The sequence below is a fragment of the Carcharodon carcharias genome, chromosome 7 (assembly GCF_017639515.1).
Source record: "Carcharodon carcharias isolate sCarCar2 chromosome 7, sCarCar2.pri, whole genome shotgun sequence".
Classification (NCBI taxonomy): Eukaryota; Metazoa; Chordata; class Chondrichthyes; order Lamniformes; family Lamnidae; genus Carcharodon; species Carcharodon carcharias.
In genome coordinates, this window is record NC_054473.1 from 143,379,988 (window position 1) to 143,404,336 (window position 24,349).

Here is a 24,349-nt window from a genome sequence, read left to right on the forward strand (position 1 = left end):
TGTCCATCAGGGTGTGGCTGAACTGTGAATATCATCCATCAGAGTGTTTGCCTGACCTGTGAATATTGTCCATCAGAGTTTGTGTCTGAACTGTGAATATTGTCCATCAGAGTGTGTGGCTGGCTGAGCTGAGAATATTGTCCATCACAGTGTAACTGAACTGTGAATATTGTCCCTCAGGGTGTGGCTGACCTGTGAATATTGTCCTTTAGAGTGTGTGGCTGGCTGAGCTGAGAATCTTGTCCATCAGAGTGTGACTGACCTGGGAATATTGTCCATCAGAGTGTGTGGCTGGCTGAGCTGAGAATATTGTCCATCAGATTGTGACCGAACTGTGAATTTGTCCAGCATAGTTTGTGGCTGAACTGTGAATACTGTCCATCTGAGTGTGTGCCTGGCTGTGCTGAGAATATTGTCCATCACTGTGTGACTGAACTGCGAATATTGACCATCAGACTGTGTGGCTGAAATGTGAATATTGTCCATCACAGTGTAACTGAATTTTGAATATTGTCCATCAGGGTGTGCGCCTGAACTGTGAATATTGTCCATCAGAGTGTGTGGCTGACCTGTAAATATTTTCCATCAGGGTGTGTGGCTGAACATGTGAATATTGTCCATCAGAGTGTGGCTGAACTATGAATATTGTCCATCAGATTGTGACTGAACTGTGAATACTGTCCATCAGAATGTGACTGTACTTTGAATTTGTCCATCGGAGCGTGCGGCTGAACTGTGAATACTGTCCATACGAGGGTGTGGCTGGCTGAGCTAAGAATATTGTCAATCTGAATGTAACTCAACTGTGAATATTGTCCATCAGCGTGTGTGACTGAACTGCGAATATTGACCATCAGACTGTGTGGCTGAAATGTGAATATTGTCCATCACAGTGTAACTGAATTGTGAATATTGTCCATCAGGGTGTGCGCCTGAACTGTGAATATTGTCCATCAGAGTGTGTGGCTGAACTGTGAATATTGTCCATCAGGGTGTGGCTGATCTGTGAATATTGTCCATCATGGTGTGACTGACCTGGTAATATTGTCCATCAGAGTGTGTGGCTGGCTGAACTGTGAATATTGTCCATCACAGTGTGTGGCTGACCTGTGAATATTGTCCATCAAGGTGTGACTTTCCAGGGAATATTTTCCATCAGAGTGTGTGGTTGGCTGAGCTGAGAATATTGTCCATCAGAGTGTGACTGAACTGTGAAAATTGACCATCAGATTGTGACTGAACTGTAAATATTGTCCATCTGGGTGTATGACTGAACTGGGCATACTGTCCATCTGAGTGTGACTGATCTGTGAATATTGTCCATCAGTGGGTGACTGAACTTGGAATATTGTCCATCAGAGTGTGTGGCTGAACTGGGAATTTTGTCCATCAGATTGTGCGGCTGAGCTGTGAGTACTGTCCATCCGAGGGTGCGGCTGGCTGAGCTGAGAGTATTGTCAATCCGAGTGTAACTCAACTGTGAATATTGTCCATCAGGGTGTGTGACTGAACTGCGAATATTGTCCATCAGAGTGTGTGGCTGAACTGTGAATATTGTCCATCAGAGTGTGTGGCTGAACTGTGAATATTGTCCGTCAGGGTGTGGCTGAACTGTGAATATCATCCATCAGAGTGTTTGCCTGACCTGTGAATATTGTCCATCAGAGTGTGTGTCTGAACTGTGAATATTGTCCATCAGAGTGTTTGGCTGGCTGAGCTGAGAATATTGTCCATCACAGTGTAACTGAACTGTGAATATTGTCCATCACAGTGTAACTGAACTGTGAATATTGTCCCTCAGGGTGTGGCTGACCTGTGAATATTGTCCATCAGAGCGTGAAGCTGGCTGAGCTGAGAATCCTGTCCATCAGAGTGTGACTGACCTGGGAATATTGTCCATCAGAGTGTGTGGCTGGCTGAGCTGAGAATATTGTCCATCAGATTGTGACCGAACTGTGAATTTGTCCATCATAGTGTGTGGCTGAACTGTGAATACTGTCCATCTGAGTGTGTGCCTGGCTGTGCTGAGAATATTGTCCATCACAGTGTAACTGAATTGTGAATATTGTCCCTCAGGGTGTGTGGCTGACCTGTGAATATTGTCCATCAGGGTGTGTGGCTGAACATGTGAATATTGTCCATCAGAGTGTGGCTGAACTATGAATATTGTCCATCAGATTGTGACTGAACTGTGAATACTGTCCATCAGAGTGTGACTGTACTTTGAATTTGTCCATCAGAGTGTGCGGCTGAACTGTGAATACTGACCATCTGTGGGTGTGGCTAGCTGAGCTAAGAATATTGTCAATCTGAGTGTAACTCAACTGTGAATATTGCCCATCAGCGTGTGTGACTGAACTGCGAATATTGTCCATTATACTGTGTGGCTGAAATGTGAATATTGTCCATCAGAGTGTCTGGCTGAACCATGAATTTTGTCCATCAGGGTGTTTGCCTGACCTGTGAATAATGTCCATCAGAATGTATGGCTGGCTGAGCTGAGAATATTGTCCATCAGGGTGTGACTGAATTGTGAATATTGTCCATCAGGGTGTGGCTGATCTGTGAATATTGTCCATCATGGCGTGACTGACCTGGTAATATTGTCCATCAGAGTGTGTGGCTGGCTGAGCTGAGAAAATTGTGCCTCAGAGTGTGACTGACCTGGGAATATTGTCCATCAGAGTGTGTGGCTGGCTGAGCTGAGAATATTCTCCATCAGACTGTGACTGAACTGTGAATATTATCCATCAGGGTGTGTGACTGAACTGTGAATACTGTCCATCAGTGTGTGACTGAACTGGGAATATTGTCCATCAGAGTGTGTGTGGCTGAACTGTGAATATTGTCCATCACAGTGTGTGGCTGACCTGTGAATATTGTCCATCAGGGTGTGACTTTCCAGGGAATATTGTCCATCAGAGTGTGACTGAACTGTGAAAATTGACCATCAGATTGTGACTGAACTGTGAATATTGTCCATCTGGGTGTGTGACTGAACTGGGCATACTGTCCATCTGAGTGTGACTGATCTGTGAATATTGTCCATCAGTGTGTGGCTGAACTGTAAATATTGTCCATCAGAGTGTGTGGCTGAACACACCCATGGTGCGGCTGGCTGAGCTGAGAGTATTGTCAATGCGAGTGTAACTCAACTGTGAATATTGTCCATCAGGGTGTATGACTGAACTGCGAATATTGTCCATCAGAGTGTGTGAATGAACTGTGAATATTGTCCATCAGAGTGTAGCTGAACAAGGAAACACCCGCTGCGGCAGCTGTACCGGGGCTCAGGTCCTGTGGAGTGGCGAGCAATTACCCCACAAAAGATTTCTTTCTCCGGTGCCATTCACTTTAATTGATGTAAAATTCAAGTGTCGGGTAAACCTTTTTTATTTTCACCTTGCTATATAGGCGGTGATGTTGCAATGTTATGAAGGAGTAGCTGGAGGTGCAAGTCTGTACCTGCCTGAGGGAGTGAACAGCTCAGGGACAGTGGGAGGCAGCAGCTTTCCCTTCACATTGGAGCTTGCTGCAGCTGAAGGTCTCCTTCCACCTGATCATTGACACGCTCCCTCTCACTTGGCTGACTGGCTTCTATTTTTTTTTGCCGTGCTGCTTCTCGCCAAATGCATTCGGCTGAATAAAACGGAGCGATTGATCTTTGCGCACAACGAATTTGCAAAAGATGTTAGGAGATGATGATTGGGAGTAAAAACTGCTTTAATCCAGATTATATAATCCAAGGAAACCTTAGCAAACTCGGTGACACTGCACCCTACGAACATGATCGGTGTGTGTGAAAATTCGGGAAAATAAACACATCACACTGTTTATTTAGTTTTAACAGTTAAAACAAAAATGTTTGTTACTCATCCTTTACGTTTCCAAGGTATTGGTGATGCTTGTTTTGTTGGATGGATGGAGTTCAAAGGGGCCATTTCACAAACATGTAAATTGAACACAAAAACAAAAATACCTGGAAAAACTCAGCAGGTCTGACAGCATCTGTGGAAGGGAACACAGTTAACGTTTTGAGTCCATATGACTCTTCAGCAGAACTATGGAAAAATAGAAAAGAGGTGAAATATAAACTGGTTTAAGGGGGTGGGGGGACAGGTAGAGCTGGATAGAGGGCCAGTGATATGTGGAGATAGCCAAAAAAATGTCATAGACAAAAGGACAAAGAGGTGTTGAAGCTGGTGATATTATCTAAGGAATGTGACAATAAAGGTACAGATAGCCCTAGTGGGGGTGGGGTGGGGGAAAGGGATCAAAATAGGCTAAAAGGTAGAGATAAAATAACGGATAGAAATATATTTAAAACTAATGGAAATAGGTGGGAAAAGAAAAATCTATATAAATTATTGGAAAAGAGAGGGATCAGAAAGGGGGTGGGGATGGAGGAGAGTGTTCAAGATCTAAAATTGTTGGACTCAATATTCAGTCCGGAAGGCTGTAAGGTGCCAAGTCGGAAGATGAGGTGCTGTTCCTCCAGTTTGTGTTGAGCTTCACTGGAACAATGCAGCAGGCCAAGGACGGACACGTGGGCATCAGAGCGGGGTGGCGTGTTGAAATGGCAAGCGAAAGGGTGGTCTGTGTCATGCTTGCAGACAGACCGAAGGTGTTCCGCAAAGCGGTCACCCAGTGTGCATTTGGTCTCTCCAATGTAGAGAAAACCGCATTGGGAGCAGTGAATGCAATAGACTAAATTGAGGGAAGTGCAATTGAAATACTGCTTCACTTAAAAGGAGTGTTTGGGTCCTTGGACGGTGAGGAGAGGGAAAGTAAAGGGGCAGGTGTTGCACCTTCTGCGGTTGCATGGGAAGGTGCTGTGGGAGGGGGTTGAGGTGTAGGGGGTGATGGAGGTCAGTGGACTAGCGTGTCCCAGAGGGAATGATCCCTGAGGAATGCCGCCAGGGGGAGTGAAGGGAAGATGTGTTTGGTGGTGGCATTATGCTGGAGTTGGTAGAAATGGCGGGGGATGATCCTTTGAATGCGGAGGCTGGTGAGGTGATAAGTGAGGACAAGGGGGACCCTATCAGGGTTCTGGGAGGGAGAGGAAGGTGTGAGGGCGGATGCGCGGGAGATGGGCCGGACATGGTTGAGGGCCCTGTCAACCACCGTGGGTGGAAAACCTCGGTCAAGGAAGAAGAAGGACATGTCAGAGGAACTATTTTTGAAAGTGGCATCATCAGAACAGATGTGACAGAGGCAAAGAAACTGAGAGAATGGGATGGACTCCTTACAGGAAGCAAGGTGTGAGGAGCTATTGAAGTAAATTGGACTATATATCTGAGAGGATTCATCCTCAGTTCCTACATTCAGAATGACCTCTGCAAATAAAGAATAGATCTTATAACCTTTATTTCTCACTTGTGCCTGGTTGATGACTTGTCCCAAGATAGTATTCTTCCATGTTAAAACAGAGATTGCTGAGAACTCTCAGGAGGCAGGATCATCATCAATCTGAAATGTAATCTGTTTCTCTCCACAGACGCTGCCTGAACTCCTGAGTATTTGCAGCGTTTTCTGTTTTTATTCCAGCATCTGCAGTATCTTGCTTTTGCAATATTCTTCCAGCAAGCCTATTAAAAGTGTGTCCCTTCTTTGCTCTGTTCTGCAAAAGAATGACTACTGAACGTGTCCATTTGCAGATTTTTAAAAATTACGTTTTTGTCAGTGAGTTGCCATATTAGGCCAGCGTTTAAGCTAAATTGCTTGCTTTCCAGTAACTGAAAGGACCAATGTCTCTTCAGGGTCCCTTCAGCTCTCAACCCACATGATATCTGAAGGTCAGCAAGCAGCATGGAGCAAGAACTCTACCAAAGAATGTACCAAACCCTCAATCTGTTGTCCAGATGTATCCATGGAAGTGCCAAAAAGCCAACTCCACTCATCTAGTGAATTAACTGAATGAAGTAGCAGCTTTTCCTGACAAATTTCTATGTAATGCTCTTTCTGTCCTAAACTAGCAAAGCATCTTGGGCCTGGTTCTTTGGCAGTGCCACCAGGATGATATCTTTCCCAACAGCCCATTTGTGTATTGACTGGGAGCAGGCTATTTGAAAGTGATCTATCCTCAAAGGTAGTTAAGCAGTTGGGTTCTTAATACAATGGGCAATTCACACATTGTCCCCAGCACTGAGACAGTGATGGATGTTAACCTTGCAACGTTATATGCTTTTGCGCACTCAATTCGTCTCAAATCAATGGGTTCACCCAGGAATCACTGGAATGTGATTTAAAGGTGCATTTGGTGGCAGATCTCCCCTCCTTTGCTTCAAGGCACAACATAAGAAATAGGAGAAGTCAATCAGTTCATCAAGACAACTATTCAATAAGATCATGGCTGATCTGACTGTGGTGTTAACTCCACTTTCCTGCCTGTCCCCTATAACCCTTGACTCCCTTGTCAAACACAAATCCTTCTAACTCAGCCTTGAATAAATTCAGTGACCCAGCCTCTACTGCTCACTGGGTTAGAGAATTCCAAAGATTCACAAGTCTCAGAGAAGAAAATCCTTTTTATCTCTGTCTTAAATGAACAACCCCTGTTATAAAGGCGAGGCTTTATAGGATGCTGATGCTGGATGGGGAGAGAGAGAGAGTAAAATAGCAGCTGTAATGAACAGCACAGAAAATAATTGTTTCTGTTAGCCACCAGACAGGATACTGGTGGAAGCTCGTTCTCTGGTCAAAGAGAGAGATAGGACCTATGGGGATTTAAGGATACTGGAAGATTCCCCGGCATGGCCAGGAGAAGGAATCACTGGAGTGGGCCTTGTTGCTGGAAATCGGTTCAGGGATTCTCAGAAGACTGAGGGAAAAGACTTTCGACAGACGCTGGACTTTACAACTCAGCGAAATAGGGAGAAGTACTGGGAGTATCTTTAGACTGGTTCCTGTAAACACTACAATTCTGCTGATAGTGTTGTAACATTTAAACTTGGATTGGGTTTTTCAGTCATATTAAGTAGGGAAATCCTTTCTGTAGTTTAGTGTATTATTGCCTACTAAGTAATGTTTAGTCAATGTTAATTTTAGTTTGTTACAATAAAAGTCTTAAAATGTGAAATCTTTCATGTGATCCTTTGAGTCAGAATTAAAATCTTTTAAAAATTTATTGGTCTCCACAGGGATTATAACAGCTTATTCTGAAACTATTACCCCATGTTCCAGATTCCCCCACAAGGTGAAACATTCCCTCAGTGTCTACCCTGACAAGCCCCCTCAAAATCTTTTATGTTTCAATAAAATCACCTCTCATTTTTCTAAACTCTAATGAATATAGGCCCAACCTTTCCTCATAAGAAAACTCTTCCGTTGCAGGAGTAAATATACTGAACATTCTCTGAACTGCTTCCAATTCAATAAACGAGAACATAACTATATGCAGTATTCTAGGTGTGGTCACAGCAATACCCTGTACAGTTGTAGCAAGACTTCCCTGCTTGTATATGGTTGGGATCTGGAATGCACTGTCTAAGCATGTGGCGGAGGCAGTTTAAATTTTTTTTTAAAAAAGGGAATTGGATAATTATCTGGAGAAAAAAATTGCAGGGCTATGGGAAAGGGCCAGGGTACAACCCTCAGAAGAAAATCCTTTGTCTTGCAAAGCTGGCATGGACCCAATAGGCCAAATTGCCTCTTTGTCTCTAACCGTTCTATGATTCTAGGTGTTAGTGGCACAGAAAGTAACAGCAACTGTTCTACCATAACAGAAATGCATCATTTATGTCAATTTTTTCTTATGGTTGCTATCAAACTCCTGATCTTCCATTTCCAGATTGTGGCCCAGCCATCATTCAAATATTTTCTTTGAGACACCTGTCTGGCATATATATTTACCGTGCTTTGGCAATGGGTCGAAAAAAAGCAACATTAAATAGGAATTAGATAAAAGTAGCTACGTATGTCAAGGTATTTTAAAACAAGATGTACCGGACAAGCTTGTGATCTGGCAAAATATGATCTATATGCTTGAAGATGTCTGTAACATTGTAACTATGATTGAACTACCATTGCCACCCACAAATCTGGATTTTCTTCAAGACAAGGATTGTTTGAAGAACATTTAGCAAGACAGCAATGCTGTATACAAATATCAGAATGGTTAGATTTTGAGGTGCAGTTCTCTACTTTTCAAGAAATTGAGGTGTAACACCATCAGTTTTACAGAAGCTCTTCTGAATCAATTATCTTCGTAGAGGTAGATGGGTCACTGTTGAAGCAACATTTGAGCTGGGGCCATGGACAGGTACTTACTGAACACATCTGGTGCTGATGTCAGCCTTGGCTTTGGTAGTTCATCTTCATCTCAACACTATAACCTGCACTTTCTTCCACTAAAATGAAAACTCTATAACCTTGAGCCAATTTATCTTTCTCCATTTAACTTTATTCATCTGAACAGGTCAATTCATCTTTTACAAGAACAAAACACTGCAGATACTGAAAACCTAAAATAAACACAGAAAATACTGGAAACACTCAGGTCAGACAGCATCTGTGGTGAGAGAAACAAAGTTAACATCTCAAGTCAATTACCTTTCATCAGAACTGTGAAAAGTTTGATGTAGAAGGTTTTAAGCAAATGAAGAAGAGAGGATGGAAAAAGAACAAAAGGGCAAGTCTGTGATAGAGTGGAAGGCAGTTGAGATTAAATGACAAAAGAGTTGATAACAGTTCTAGCTTTTCCCAGTTTTGAAAAAAGGTCATCGACTGGAACATTGCTGTCTGTTCTGCTTCAGCATTTTCTGTTTTTATTTTATCTTTTAGATGTATCATTCTAAAAATGCTCTTTTTGGGGGAATTACTTAGATCAAGAACCAAGAAAAACCTTCCTTGTCTTTTTGTAATTTGAAATATCTCATGTTGTGGTGCTAACTGAGGCTGGGACAGGCTGGGCTTCTTTTGGCCAAACAGAAATAACTGTTTCAATGCTCAGTTGAAAAAAATTAAAATGGTAAAACAGGAACCAATATTGTACTTAAAGGCACAGACTTCACCAAGTTTAAACCCCAAGAAAATCCAATTTGAATTTCTTGCAAAACAAAAATGCTATTTTAGCACTATTGTTCTTAGTAAAGAAGTTACAGCTATGCTGCAAAGCAGGGAAAGAACAGAATATGCCTAAAATAATGTTGTGTCATTAATTGTCTCTTCCTACTGACAGCTGAGACTTTTAAGTGTACGTCAAACTGTTCTCCAACAGACTTTGCTGACTAATCAAAGGCATACTGTTGACACTGTCTTAGCCACATGCACTAGTTTCAGTAGAAAATGCAGGTAATGCACTGCCTATATATTTACTTCAAAAACATTTACCATCATTCAATGCAAACCTTTACAGTCTTTTGCTAAAGTTTGGAATTCTAGTGCGAATTTATCAGACACAGTGCACCTAAGTGCAGTTTATATATTTTTGCTCAGCAGTTGTACAGTACTTATTTTTTCAGTGAATGTGAACAATGTTGACTTGCACAATGGAAGGCCAGATGCACCACTTCTCTTCATCCATCAACAACTGCAACTTGCAATTATATAGCACATTTAGTGTAATAAAACATCCCAAGGCACTTAACAAGGAAATTATAAAACAAAGTATGACACTGAGCAACATAATGAAATATTAGGGCAGATGACCAAAAGTTTGCTCAAAATGGGAGGTTTTAAAGGGTGTCTTAAAGGAGGAAAGCGGGGTAAAGAGATGGAGGTATTTAGGAAGGGAATTCCAGGGATAAGGATGGAAGGCCACTAAAGACAATTGGTAATGGCGAAACAAGTAAAATTGGGGATGTTCGAGAATTATATGAAAGCACGTACCTGAAAAGGGTTGTAGGGCTGGATGAGATTACAGAGATAGGGAGGGGCAAAGCCAAAGAGGGTTTGAAAAGCAAGAATGAGATTTTTAAAATCTAGGTGTTGCTTAACCAGGAGCTAGTATAGCTCAGCAAGCATGGGGTGAATGGGATTTGGTGTGGGTTTAAGACTTGTGCAGCAGAGTTTGGCATGTCCTCAAGTTTACAGAAGGTAGAATATGGAAGGCCAGACAAGAGTGCATTAAAATAATCCAGTTCAGAGGGAAGAAAAACATGGATAAAGCTTTCAGCAGGTGAGCTGAGCCAATGGCAGAATCGGGTAATGTTACGGAGGTGGATATGTGGTCGGAAGCTGCACTGACATTGTTTGGGATTGAGTTAATCGTGTATCTGAAAAGCCTGACAAAATCCACATGCAGTTAGTTTAAAAAAAACTTAAGACAGCATGTCATGGACGTGGGAAGACCATTTATTTTATTAGCAATTACATGTAAACTCCTGAGTTAACAGGAGGTTTCCTGGGAAAACCAGTTACAAGACTGCAAATCATTCAAAAAAAATCAGAACAATGCTTGCTAGGACCGACATTTATCAATGGAAACCTAAAAATGAAACAATGGAAAGGACAACAAAAATTAGATCAGCAATTTATAAGTTACTGGGAGTTGAGGTCCAACAGCTGAAGCAGGGCATATACAATATACTAGGCCTGGTTATTCTAAGTTAGAAGTTTTAACTGGCAGTTGGACAGAAGTAAAAACACAAATTAAAGTGGAACCAGCAGAGCAAATTAGTACAAAGAAATCAGTGGGGATGGTGGTGGGGGAAGAAGAGTAACTGCTTTCAACAGTGTTAGTAAATCATCAGAAGAGGAAAAGAAACTTAAAAAGCAACTGTTTCAAGAAAAATGTCATGTGATGTGCAGAGTTAGCAGTTATAGAGGCAATTCCAAAATATAAAACAAGCTGCAAATTCTGGAAATACACAGCCAATTTGGTCAACATCTATAAACAGAAAAGCTGGTTCGACACTTGTTTAGAACCTTAATTAGAACTCCAGTCTGATGAAGGGTTTACATTAGCAACATCAACTCATCTTTTCTTTTTATAGACTGATATTTTCTATGTATTCCCTGCATTTTCTGCAGAGACAGTACAGATCATATTACAAAAATGTTGTACATCCTAAGTTACAGCATATAAGTTAAAGGTTCACTTTGCCATAATTACAAATTTTATCAGAGACTCAAACCTGATAAAACAAACTGTGTAAAATATTGTATACTTGCAAGATGAAGTGGCCAAGCAAACCTAATACAAGATACAGATAAGAAACCACAAATTGCCAAGTAGTGAGAACAGGTCAACTGCTCTCAAGAGTCATTGATGTTTTCAACTTGGCAAGTTTTATGCTTTGTATGAATAACTGTAAAAAAGTTTAAGGCAAACCATATAAATCTGTTCGATTTTTCATTTTCAAAAGTATGCGTATTTTCAAGGATGTTGTGCTGTCTCAGAAATAGAGCTTCATTTGTTACTTAAATCATTTAATGCAACTCATAAAACTTCTAAAATGCTGGCAAAGATTCCCAATGGAATTAATATAATTTTTCAACTACTGCTCCATCTATTATGGCAATTCACCATAGTTGTTATTGTTATTTGGTGTGCAGCTATTTTAAGTTCCCTTTTACATCAGTCAAGTTACAAGCTGTGAACATACAAACTGCTGCAGAACACCCTAAATGTCAAGCATTATATAGTCAAAAATTGTGAAATACTTATTTCCTATGACAAAAATTATATAACTATTTGCAATTGAAGCAAAGTTTCCATTCACTCCTGAATAGTTTTGTTTGCCTCCATCTATTATACAGTACTGATTTTGTTAAAAATGAATCAGCAGCATTACTGAAGCAATGTAACTTATTAATTTACACGTAATAACTAAGGCTAAAAATTGCATTAATCAAAGTAAATATTGGTAAAAATGATTAACTTGGAATATCAACTTGGCATGACCTCCACCTGACTAAAAATATCTACTAAATCCAAGTTATTGGATAGTACTTTTCTTTTACTGCTGATGTATATTTGCTAACACAAGTTCATAGAATTTTAAATCTAAAGATATTTGTTACAGCTTTGAGATCAATATCTATAACTAGTATAATCTCAATTAAGATTTTTTCTGGTAATGATTCAATGTGAGGATATTTACAGTACAAGTTCTGCATCAACTTGTGTCTTCGCAGGAAATCTGAAGCCATCGTAATTTTAAGTGTAAATGGTGAGTTTGTGTGGAAGAATCAATGTTGTATTATCAGTATCTTCACTTCCAGCTGTACAGTTTGTCATGAGCTTAAGTGGGACACTTAAGTTTGGCCATTTAGGTGCTGGTAATGTGCCACTTATGAAGCTGATTGAGTCACTTGCTTGTGATTTAGACCGATTGTAAAGTGTGTTGCAAATAAAACCTCATTGCTGAGCTGGGCAATGCTTTGGAGCATTCTGACAGGGAAAGTGGTTCCTTAATGGCATAGTTGATTAAATGTCAGGGTGGTGGGGGGGCAGGAGGGGCTCAATTATCAAGGACCTCTGAAGAGATCCTTCCTCATTGCAAACAATACCTAACGTAATGTTTAAGGAGATTGATGTTATTTGTCATATGGATTAAAATGCCTGTATGACTGAGCAACAGAGGTATAGTTTTCACCGTTGGTTTACGAATCAATTGCCCATTTTCTGTATCTTTTTGCATCTTGTGGAAACAAATGGCAACATTTTCAAAGAAATAACTCAAACAAAAAAAGAGAACATCTGATTTTTCCTCACCACTCCAATTGGCTTTATTCAGTTTACTTCTTTGATCATTTGTTCCTAGAGCAATAGTAACTAAGTCCATGCCTTTCCAGGTACAGTCCCCATCATCACCACAAGAAGCTTGATGTTTCTGGTATTGATTTTAAAGCACCGTAAAGGAAAGTTAAAAGGAAAATTGTACTGTGAGCCTTTCTAGTAATGTTTCAGTTTACAAGTTGTGTAAACACAGATATCGCTAGTCAACACTTACTGGGTTCTTAGTCGGATGAATGATATTTGGTCATGATTTTACGAATGAAGAATTCAAGTCAGAATTATAGCAGGATTGAAGGGTCAACAGATATGCATGCATAAAAGTTCAAGGAACAAAAGTAGTATCCATTAGAATAGAATGCTGGGAAATTACTGAAGAAATTAAGTGTGATATCACTTGTTCTTAGACTTCAACTTAAAATTTGTACTTTCACAACATAGAAAAGCCAAAAATTGGGACCAACACAGATTTATGCTGCCAGATCTATAAGGATGTATTTAGAAGGAAATTTTGTGATCACTCCATTTGGTAAAATACAATATGAATATTTACTATTACACCTGAGACAAGGAAATATTAAAACTTCCTTCAAAATATTTGATAGGAACAATTCTGTTCATACAGCATCTTTAACAGTTGTACAAATATCTACATGCTGCATACAGAATTAAACAGTATTAAAAATGTCGCGTTTCACTTTTCCAGATGCCATGTGCTACTTAAAGCCTTTAACTTAGTGTATTTCAACAGCTGCTGGAGCAATATCTTCTATTTCAAAAACCAATAAATGCATCTGGAAGTTGCTACATGGATAAGTATTAGTAGAGCACTTTTAAGCTTACCATATAGCCTTCTTTCCATTATATAAGCAGTGTCAGATAACATCCTTGGGATCCATTAAATTAACAATACAGAAAATTTCAATTTTAAATGTAAATTGCAATGACATGTAAAAACCGTTAACTGAAAACACAAAGGTTACCAATGCAAATACTGTACTGATACAATCTTCTGTATATACACAATAAAAATGTCAGTATATGCAAAAATAATTTTAAAATCGTGCACAAAGTATACATTTTGTTGTAACATTTAAAATTTCCCTTGCAAAGGAAGCAACGGAAATTTTGTTTTTCAATAATTTTAAGATCCTCTAACACACTTTTCCGATCAACTTCCATTACATCTTAAACCCGGGGGAGGGGCATTTTTGTGCATCGATTCCATCTTCAAAGTCTGCTCCACTGCAGCTTATGGCCCATCTAAAAAGGGAAGCAATGTTTGTGACAACCACTGTAACCCATGATCATTTTATGGCAATCTGGAAAAAAATCAAAATCCATACTCCTGGGAAAGTCTGAGAAGATCCCATCTAGCACTACCAGTCTTCTGTAGCTTATGGGATCACTGCAGGAATTTTCTTCAACCAAGTCAAAAACAGACTACCGACACAAGTCTGCTGAGGCAGCATCTCCTTTGTGCTTCCTCTTTTTGCTAGGACAGTGCTGTTGATGTGGTTTGTTGCCTGGATTCTGTTTGTTTGATACACTTCCAATTTGGTTGGAGTTCTGTTGACCTTGAAAGCCTTTGACAGATGAACGAAATAGTCTTGTTGCACCATGCTAGAATAAAACAATATCTTAAGTCAACAAAACATTATCCCTTTAGCAGAAAATACCTTGCATCTCTATTACGAAATGCTGAAACAGAAAGTGTGATTCATGAGATACAAGTTATTTTGCTTACTGCATCTGGAAAATAATTCTACATACTATGTTAAACCATTAAGTCTATTTTGCCAATACTACAACAGTGACTACAATTCAGAAGTGTATCATTGGCTGTGAATTACTTTGGACATGCCGAGTTCATGAAAGGGATGATATAAAAGCAAGTTCCTTCTTATTACTGTTAATTCTGTTTGCAGGTACACATTTCTACACTTATTTCCCTCCTCCTGCTGTCAATCCTTTTCTGATTTGAGTTCTTTTCTAGTAATTTCAGATCCAGTGAGAGAAAATACAGAATAAATGCTCTTCCTAAAAAAGAAATCACAAATTTCCTTTTATATGCTACAAGCTTGTATCTGAAAAAAATCAACTGCCTATTAGTATTTCTATTAAATGCAATACCTTTTTTTAAAAAAAGACAACAGTCCATCAGTAATGGGTGCGAAAGCCATCAGAGAAATTAACATTTGTTTCTATCTCTATATATAGTTTGTATTTAGTGTTTTACACTTGAAAGTCAAAGTTCCCAAACATATCTCTATTACTTCACTGTGTAAACTTCCTCCCCCAGCATCCTCACATCTGACAACTGTTGAGAGAAGCTCTTGAATGTGCCTCTAAAATTATGGCTACCTGCTGTCTCATCCTCCTCCATTCTCTCTGTCTTCTATGGCCACTCCCAGCTCTTAAAAACCTCAATCACCTAATACCTGACCCTAGTATTCCTATTACTGACTTACACTGTCTCCACACCCCCATATCTACATCTCTGCCCATATCTTCCACTTTGCAACACTGATCTACTGCAAGTTGCCAGATTTCTTTTACTCCATTATTGATGGAACACCTTCAGTCACTTTGATTCCATCTCTTGGAATTCCCTCCCGATACCCTTGAGCTTGCTATATCCACATCCTCCAAGTTCCCCTTCAAAATTTTCAACAGTGCCTTCAGTCACTTTCACAGTCCTCTACATAATCCTACAAGTTTTCCCTCAAATTGAGAAGCGCCTTGTTATATTCTACTATGCTAAAGATTCTACTCCAAAATTTCTTGGAGCCTGCACCATTATAATGGCACATGTACATAGTATGGGCCCTTCAATTGTGTAACATAAAAAGGAAATTGTGATCTTAATACATAAGAATGCTTTCATTCAGAAAACAAAGAGGTAAGTAATTTATGTTTATGTCTTATTTCAGCATCCATTAAATATTGTGGAGAATGGATTTCATATTAACTAGAATAAGAGATGCCCTCTCAATCTAAGGGCACTGGAGCAACATTGAACTGCTGGTGCCCACTTCTTGCCTGGAAAATAGGCACAGGGTATTTGAAAATCCAGAAGCTGGGTGGGCAGGGACTCCTAACTAACAGTTCTTAAAAGCTCCATAGAAGGCCCAAAAATTTTGGGGGGGGGGGGGGGGGGGGGGGGGGCAGTATTTTAGGAGGAGGAAGAAAGCCTCAGATTCTTCCAAATTATTACCCCCCTCCCAAACTGGCCCTAGGTTTATTTGCCTCTCCAAGGAGATTCCATAGTTGGAGTTGGGAGAGTGGGAAGCATCCAGTCATGAACCGCCAGCCACCATGGTGTGTGGGCAGGTCTGATGGGACAGCTGGTCTTCACCTGCCCATCCATTTCAAATATTTTTTTTTAAGATCTGCTAAACAACAATACAAAAAAAAAATTAACTGTCCATTTCATGAAGACTGAGCCTTTGGCCATCTGACTCTACTATAAACAATATTTTGGAAAAACAGTCAAGAGGGCCAGACAAGCACTATAACTAAAGCTTTCCTCAATAAAACCAACAATGAAGTAAACTTCTCACTGCCCATCTCCCAGAGTTGAAAGTCTTGAATAAATTATAGTAATATGATATCAAAACGGGAAATGTTTGGACAAAAGGGTAAATGTTCAGACACACTAGTTGGACCAAATGGCTTGTTTCCACAGTAACTTCTATATATTTCTACTTTGGAAATGTTCATCGACTTTAGCAGAGCTAAAAATGAAAATGTAGATTTTTAAATTCATGTACATCTCAATATTTTAGCAGTAGTAAAAATATTTTTTCGAAATACAGGAAACAGCTGATCCCCACTTCAGATCTTTCCATTCATCACAACTAATTTCAATGATGCAAGAAACCATTGGCACTTCAGAATGCCACTCATTATAATGGATGGCTTGACTTCAACTGGCCCAAGAGGTGACTTAGAGATACCTGACCCAAGGAAAACATGCAGCTGGTAAGATACGAAGTAATGAGTGTAGGGACACAAATGTCAAAGGTCAATTGTGCTGTATATGAAGGATAAGAGAAAGAACATATACTTTTATCACTATTACATGCAATGCAATTGTTAGTATATTTTACAAGTAACAGTTTCTGATTTTTTGGGGGGTGGCGGGGGGGTGGGGGAGTGGCAAGGATGGGAATTAAAAAGAGGGGAAGAGAGCAGGTAGATTCTGTCTTGAAGCAATTTTCTTCAAACACTGGCTAAAGCATGAATTGGCACAGAATGAGTCCTTAAAAGTGGAATCTACTTGGAGCCAAATCACACACCAGTGGGAGGCCACAAAATGAATAATTCCAAACCTGAGCTTTAGTATTGTTGCTTGTTGAATTGCTTGATGTACTATGCTGCATTTTCAAACTTGGCAGTGGAGACGATTCTGGTGCTGACTCTTGTGGCACTGATCTGTTAGTATTGGACTGGTGACTGCCAGATTGCTTGGAGGTTTTGCAAGGTGTTCCATCAGAATCCTAGATGTAAAAACATGAATTACATATAGAATTATGCACAAACACCACAAACAAAAGCACTCCAACTGATAACACCACTCTATACAATGCTGGAACTTGCATTAGATAGAAATGTTTGGCATCTGTTATTTAAGATTTTATACATCATACAAGCCCAATCAAAAACAACTTTCTTTCCAAACCTAAATCTGAAATTTACTGTGAAACCATATTTATACCTAGATTTTTAATTAATTCACAGGATATGGGCATCTCTAACAAGGGCAGCATTTACTGCCAATCCCCAAATGCCCTTGAGAAACAGGTGGTGAGCTGCCTCCTTGAGCCACTGTAGACCTTATGGTGAAGGTACTCCCACAGTGTTGCTAGGAAGGGAATTCCAGGATTTTAACCAAGCAATGACAGAGGAATGGTGATATATCACCAAGTCAGGATGGTGAGAGACTTACACCAGGGTTTTGCTCTCGTCAGGTGGGCTTGATGGGGGCGAGCGGGAGTGGCCACGAAAGCGACCGCTGCCTGCAATCAGGCAGTGACTGCGATTTTATGCTGGTGGGCCAATTAAGTCCTGCCCAGTGTGAAACGCATGTAGCGCTGCCTGGGTCGGGGCAGGAGGGCAAGCGCGCATACACACGGGTGTGCACAATGAGAGCTCCCTGAGGCACAGAGCTGCCTCATAGAGCTGACGATCTAAAAAAATGAAAAAATGAATTTTTAAATGTTAAGAAGCATGTCCCCTCATGTGACTGTCACATGAGCAGAGACATGTTATGAATGAAATGTTAAAATTTTTATTTAATTTTTAATTGCTGTTGGAAACCTCATCCAGTCCTTGTATGAGGTTTCCTAAAAAATCCAAAGGCCGCTAGGCCTTTTCGCCTGCCCGCCAAGATTGGATAAGCAGCAAAAAATTTAATTCAATTGGTACTTTAATGGCCTTAATAGGCCTGTTAATTGTCAGCATGCGCACTTCCGGCTCCCGCACTCACCCGCCAACTGAAATATCACGTCATTTTACACTCATTCAGGTCGGGCGCATGCCCGCTCAACGAGCGCAATATTCTGCTCTTAGACAGGAACTTGCAGGTGGTGATGTCCCCATGCACCCGCTGCCCTTATCCTCTAAGAGGAAACATTTGTGGGGTCGGAAGGTGCCTACCAAAGAATTCTTGGCAAGTTGTGATGGTGCATCTGATGGTATATACTGAAGTCACAGTGCGCCAGTGGTAGATGTGGTACCAATCAAGTGGGCTGTGTTGTCTTGGATAGTGTTGAGCTCCTTGAATGCTGCTGGAGCTGCACTCATCCAGGCAAGTGGCTTGCGCCTTGTGGATAGTGGAAACGCTTTGGAGAGACAGGAAGTGAGTCACTTGCCACAGAATACCTAGCCTTTGGTCTGCACTTGTAACCACTGTATTACATGGCTGGTCTGTAAGTCTCTGGTCAATGGTGACTGCCCCCCCACCCCCTAAAGAATGCTGATGGTGGTGGATCTGACTACAGTGATACCATTGACTGTCAAAGGGAGATGGTTAGACTATCTCTTGTTGGAGATAACCACCATCCACCACTTGTATGGCATGAATATTCCTTGCCACTGATCAGGCCAAGCCTGAATGTTGTTCAGGTTTTGCTGCACGCAGGTGCAACCTGCTTCATTACTTGCAGTTGTGTAAAAAAAACTGCACGCTATGCAATCATCAGTGAACATCCCCACTTCTGACCTTACAATGGAGGCAAGGTCATCGATGAAACAGCTGAAGGTGGCTCGGCCTAGGACATGACCTTCAGGAACCCATACTGAAATGTCTTTGGGTTGAGATAATTGGTCTCCAACATCTCTTTATGCTAATCAATGACTCCAGCCAGTGGAGAGATTTTCCCCCAATTCCAAATGACTTCAACTTTTCTAGGACTCCTCGATGCTGCACTCAGTCAAATGATGCTTTAAAATCAAGAGCAATCACCGTCACCTCACCTCTGGAATTCAGCTCTCTTGTCCATGTTTGGGTCAAGGCTGCATTAAGGATTAGAACAGTGTTCTGCCAGAACTCAGAGCACTGCCAAGCAGGTCATCAGTGAGTACATGTGGCTTGTTAACACGTTCATAGACCTCTTCCATCACTCTGCTGAAGATGGAGAATAGGCTGATGGGCTATTTGGCCAGATTGGATTTGTCCTGCTTTTTGTGGAAAGGGCATGCTTGGGCAATTTTCTATTTTGTCAGGTAGATGTCATTTTATAGCTGTACTATAGCTCTGTGGTGGATAAGTCTTCTTCAGCACTGCAGCTAGGATGTTGTTTCCCAGGTGTTTCATATGACATGACATGGATTGGTTTAAGGCTGATTTCTGAGATGGTGGGATCTCAGTAGTAGGCCAAGATGCATCATCCATTCAACACTTCTGCCTGAAAATGACTGCGAGCATTTCAGCTTTGTCTTTTGCACTCACTTTGCCATCATTGAAGATGGAGATGTTCATGGAGCCTTTTCCTCCAGTTAGTTATTACCCACCACTATTCACAACTAGATATAATAGGACCTCAAAACTTTGACCGTATCCAATCTATAGGTGTAGGATCACTTAACTCTGTTTATAGCATGTTCTTTTCCCTGTTTAGCATGCATGTAATTCCATGTTGCAGCTTCAACAGGTTGGCACTTAATTTTCTACATACACTTAGCTCTGCTCCTGACATGTGCCAGGATACCCCTCATTGAAACAGGGTTAGTTCCCCAGATTGATAGTAATGGTAAAGTAAGGGATATGCCAGGCCACGAGGTTAGATAGAATACAATTTTGCTGCAGCTGATGGCCCAAACTGACTCATGGATGCCCAGTTTTGAACTGCTAGATCTGTTCTGAGTCAATTCCATTTAACACACGAGGTAAACACGATGAAGGTGGTGAAGACAAGTCCTCCACAAGGACTGTGCGGTGGTCACTCAGAACAATACTGTCACGGACAGATCCATCTGTGACAAATAGATTGCCAAGGATGAGGCCAAATAGGTTTTTCTTTAGTGTTGATTCTCATACCACCTACTACAAACCAGTCTGGAAGCTATGTCATTCAGTGCTCAGCCAGCTCTGTCAATGGTGGTGCTTTTTAAAATTCTTTCATGGAATGTGGGCATCATTGGCAAGGTCAGCATTTGTTTCCCATCCCTAATTGCCCTTCAACCAAGTGGCTTGCTCGGCCATTTCAGGGGGCAGTTAAGAGTCAACCACATTGCTGTGGGTCTGGAGTCACCTGTTGGCCAGGCCAGATAAGGATGGCAGATTTCCTTCCCTAAAAGACATTAGTGAACCAGGTGGGTTTTTACAACAATGGTTTCATGGTCCCCTGAGACCAGCCTTTAATTCCAGAATTAATAATTATATTTTAATTCCACCAGCTGCTATGGTTGGATTTGAACCTGTGAGCATTGGCTGGGTCTCTGGATTACTATTCTAATGACATTATCACTATGCCACCCACCAGCTCCCCCTAAAGCCAATCTTGGTGAGTGACATTGTACTCTAGATGGTAGACTTCATTCTATGCCCTTGCTGTCCTCAGTGCTTCTTCCAAGTGCTTACTGATGAAGCAATATAGAACAAGAAATGTGAGAAGCAAAAGAACTTAGTTTTTCAGAAAATATTGATAGTGTAGGTGTTACAACAGATTGTTGCAATGTTTTTGTTTTTATGAAGGTTTCAATCCTCTCCTTTACCAACAGCAAGAGTCCAATACCCACAATTCAACCAATTCTCAGCCCTTGCTTAAAGTACACTGCAGATGCACAACATTCCAAATCAAGCACAGAAAAATAAGCTCAGAACTGGATCAGTGAAGAAATAACCTCCAAAGTATAGTAACGGTCATCATATGCTGCTGGATATCCATCTGGGCCCATTACTTGTACACTATCTAGTGTTTTTACATATTAACAATAACCTTTGTTTTCCTTCTTACTTACAATCCTACTTGTCCCGCAAGCTACATTTAAAAAGAAACATTTATTTTTTTAACAGAGACACAGAATACTCCTTCCCACAAAGGATACCTAAACATAAAGCCAACAGTTTGGTTACTTACAACATCACTTGAACTGGATAAGGTAGAAGATGCGGAGGACAATGGACCAGATGATGAGTTAGAAGAGTGTTTGCTAAGACATGTTTCAGAGGTCCTACTTCTGGGCTGGCCTATGACTGTGCACTCTTCTGAAATATTGTTGTTACATTTATCCAGCTGTGGTGGGCCAACTAGCAAAGTTACATCATTCCCTGAGGAAGGAGGAGGAAAAAGTTGGCTCATTGCAGGAACTTACTTTCTCTTAATGACCATTTCTTCAAGAATATCTATTTACGGTTATTCACTGATTCATCGCACAATGTAGACTCAAAATTCTCATCTTATTAGCATTCATGGAATCACTGCTCAGTGCCCTCTGAACTTATACAGATATTGGGTGAGATGAGATTCTGCCACTGTCCATAAATATTTCATACTTGACGAATCTGATATCATGTTAATATTATAGTTGAAAAGTGGCCACTGGGCAGATTACACGAAGAATGTTGGCATCAACAGGATGATATTTTAATACTTGTTATGATGAATAACTTCAGAAATTTGAGCTTTTCAGCCTGGAGTGGATGTATCTAAGTCCTGGAGCTATATAAGTTAGTTAAGGAAACAGAAAAGGTAATACTGGAACCTTACTTTAAATTAAACAGTGAGAATAGGACAATGGGCTACAGGTTCATAACAACATAAGAAATAGGAGCAGTAGCAGGAGTAGGCCATTCAGCCCCTGAAGTCTGCACCGCCATTCAATAAGATCATGGCTGATCTGCCCCAGGGCTCAACTCCTTTCTCGTGCTAGCTCCTCACACCCCTCAACTCCACGATATTTCAAAAATCCATCTACTTCCCTTTTAAATACTTTGTGATCTAGCCTCCACAACTCTCTGGGGTAGAGAAGTCCAGACATCACTACCCTCAGAAGAAATTCCTTTGCATCTCAGTTTTAAATGAGTGTCCCCTTATGCTGTAATTATGTTTCTTAGTTCGAGATTCCCCCACCAGTGGAAAGATCTTCTCAACATCGACCCTGTCAAACCCCTCAGAATCTTGTACATTTCAATTAGATCACCTCTCATTCTTCTAAACTCTAATGAATATAGGCCTAACCTGTTTAGCCATTCTTGATAAATCAACCCTTTCATCCCAAGAATCAGCCTAATGAATCTCTCTTGAACGGCCACCAATGCCAGTATATACTTTAAATACAGGGACGAAAACTGTACACAGTACTCCAGGTGTGGCCTCACCAACATCCTGTACAGTTGTAACAGGACTTCCCTATTTTTAAACTCCAATCCTGTGGCTGGATCATTAAAAGTATATTCAAGGCTGAGACAGACAGATTTTTAATCAGTAAGGGAATCAACGGTTATGGGGAAAAGGCAGGAAAGTGGAATTGAGGATCAGATCAGCCGTGATCTTATTGAATGAATGAACAGGCTCAATGGGCCAAATGGCCCACTCTGCTCCTAGGTTTTATGGCCTTAGTAAGAGATTGTGGCTCAGAAAAACAGTTTGGTGAGATATTTTCCATTATGGTTAAGAAACCTACTTCCCTTGCATTAATGTAGTATTTTAGGAACAGATAATATGTAGCCAATTCAAAACCAAGCCAAATTCTGCAGATAAAACCAATAGAGAAGACCAATTTCTCAATGTAACCTAACACAGTGTACATTTGACTCCAAATTGATAGTAATAAATGCAAAATGGCATCAAATTTCTTTCAGTTTAATTCAGTCAAAACACACCTACCATTAAATGGAGAATCACTACTGCTCTGAGGTCCCCAATGCCCTTGTATCCAGGTTCTGTAGTCAGCAACTTCCTGAGTTACTCTGATTATTCGACCCAATATACTGTTAAAATATATAGAATATTGAATAGCTAACTCTAGCAAATTGAGTTATAATGTGTCATACAACTGGTGTTAAATTGCTTTAAAAAAGCCTCTTACCTTTCACATTCTCTGTTTGGGTAATACTTTGCAATTGGAGACACAGCATGACTTAGAACAACATAGGCATAATCAAAGGCTTGCTTTACCTGCATGGCACCATATGAACTCCTACCAACATCATTTCCTTTAGAAAAGAAAAAAAACACAACACACAATGCATGCTGTTTGTAAAAATCATTCTAGAAAATGAAACAGACAAATATTTTACCAAATCAAAATGTATTAGCTGTACTATTAATATGATAGCTATTATTGAGTGCTATTGTGGGCGGCAACACATGCTCAATTAAAAGCGGAAATCTGGAAGCTGCTGTCAGTGATACCCAGCTGTGCTTCTACAGTCATCGTTGATTAAATCTGTACCGTAATAGTGTGAAGCCAGGGTAATTATTCACTAGTTATGCTAAATCTGCATCAAAATTTTGGTTAGACCATACTTTAAGAGTATTATGTGCACTTTTGGTTGCCATATTATAAAAAGGATATAGAAGCACTAGGCAGAGTGCAGACAGATTGACAAGGATGAAATCAGAAATGCACAGGTATACATATCAGGAAAGGATTGATAGGCTGGATCTCATTTCTCTTCTAAAAAGGCTAAGCGTTAGCCTAAAAGAGGTTTTTAAAATCATGAAAGGTATCAATAGAATGAATACAGAGGGAATGTTGGTGGAGCAGACTCAATGGGCCAAATGGCCTACTTCTGCTCCTATGTCTTATGGTCTTATAGCTTCCTTTTGTTGGGAAGAGCATAACTAGAGGCCATCAATATAAGATGGTCACCAAGAAATCCAATAGAAAATTCAGAAGAAAATTTTTCATCCAAAGAGTAATAAGAATTTGCTACCACAGGGAGTGGTTGAAGCGAATAGTATAGAATCATTTAAGGGGGAGGTAGACAAGCATATGAGGGAAATGAGATAGAGGGTTCCAATGGTAAATTTAGATGAGAAAAGGTGGGATGAGGCTTGAGTGGAGCATAAACAGCACCCATGGGCCAGTTGGGCCAAATGGCCTGGTTCTGCACTGGATATCCTATATAATCCTGTGTCTTCTTGCACTAAAAGAACTGAAAAAGGGTAGGGTTAGTTAATGTAATAAGTGATAATTACTGAACAATTTCCACGAAGC

The 24,349-nt window shown here is 40.4% G+C and overlaps 1 protein-coding gene across 1 annotated transcript in view; it reads right to left on the reverse strand.

The window, feature by feature from the left end:
- Positions 1 to 10,277: 10,277 nt before the first annotated feature.
- tent4b (terminal nucleotidyltransferase 4B) overlaps positions 10,278 to 24,349 on the reverse strand; it is a 70,644-nt gene continuing 56,572 nt past the window's right edge. The window contains exons 8-12 of the mRNA XM_041191146.1: positions 23,216 to 23,342; positions 23,014 to 23,117; positions 21,265 to 21,455; positions 17,014 to 17,181; positions 10,278 to 14,302 (exon numbers count right to left, since the gene is read on the reverse strand). Coding sequence (XP_041047080.1) covers positions 14,123 to 14,302; positions 17,014 to 17,181; positions 21,265 to 21,455; positions 23,014 to 23,117; positions 23,216 to 23,342 — 770 coding nt within the window. The 3' untranslated portion in view covers positions 10,278 to 14,122. The remainder of the gene's footprint in view (positions 14,303 to 17,013; positions 17,182 to 21,264; positions 21,456 to 23,013; positions 23,118 to 23,215; positions 23,343 to 24,349) is intronic.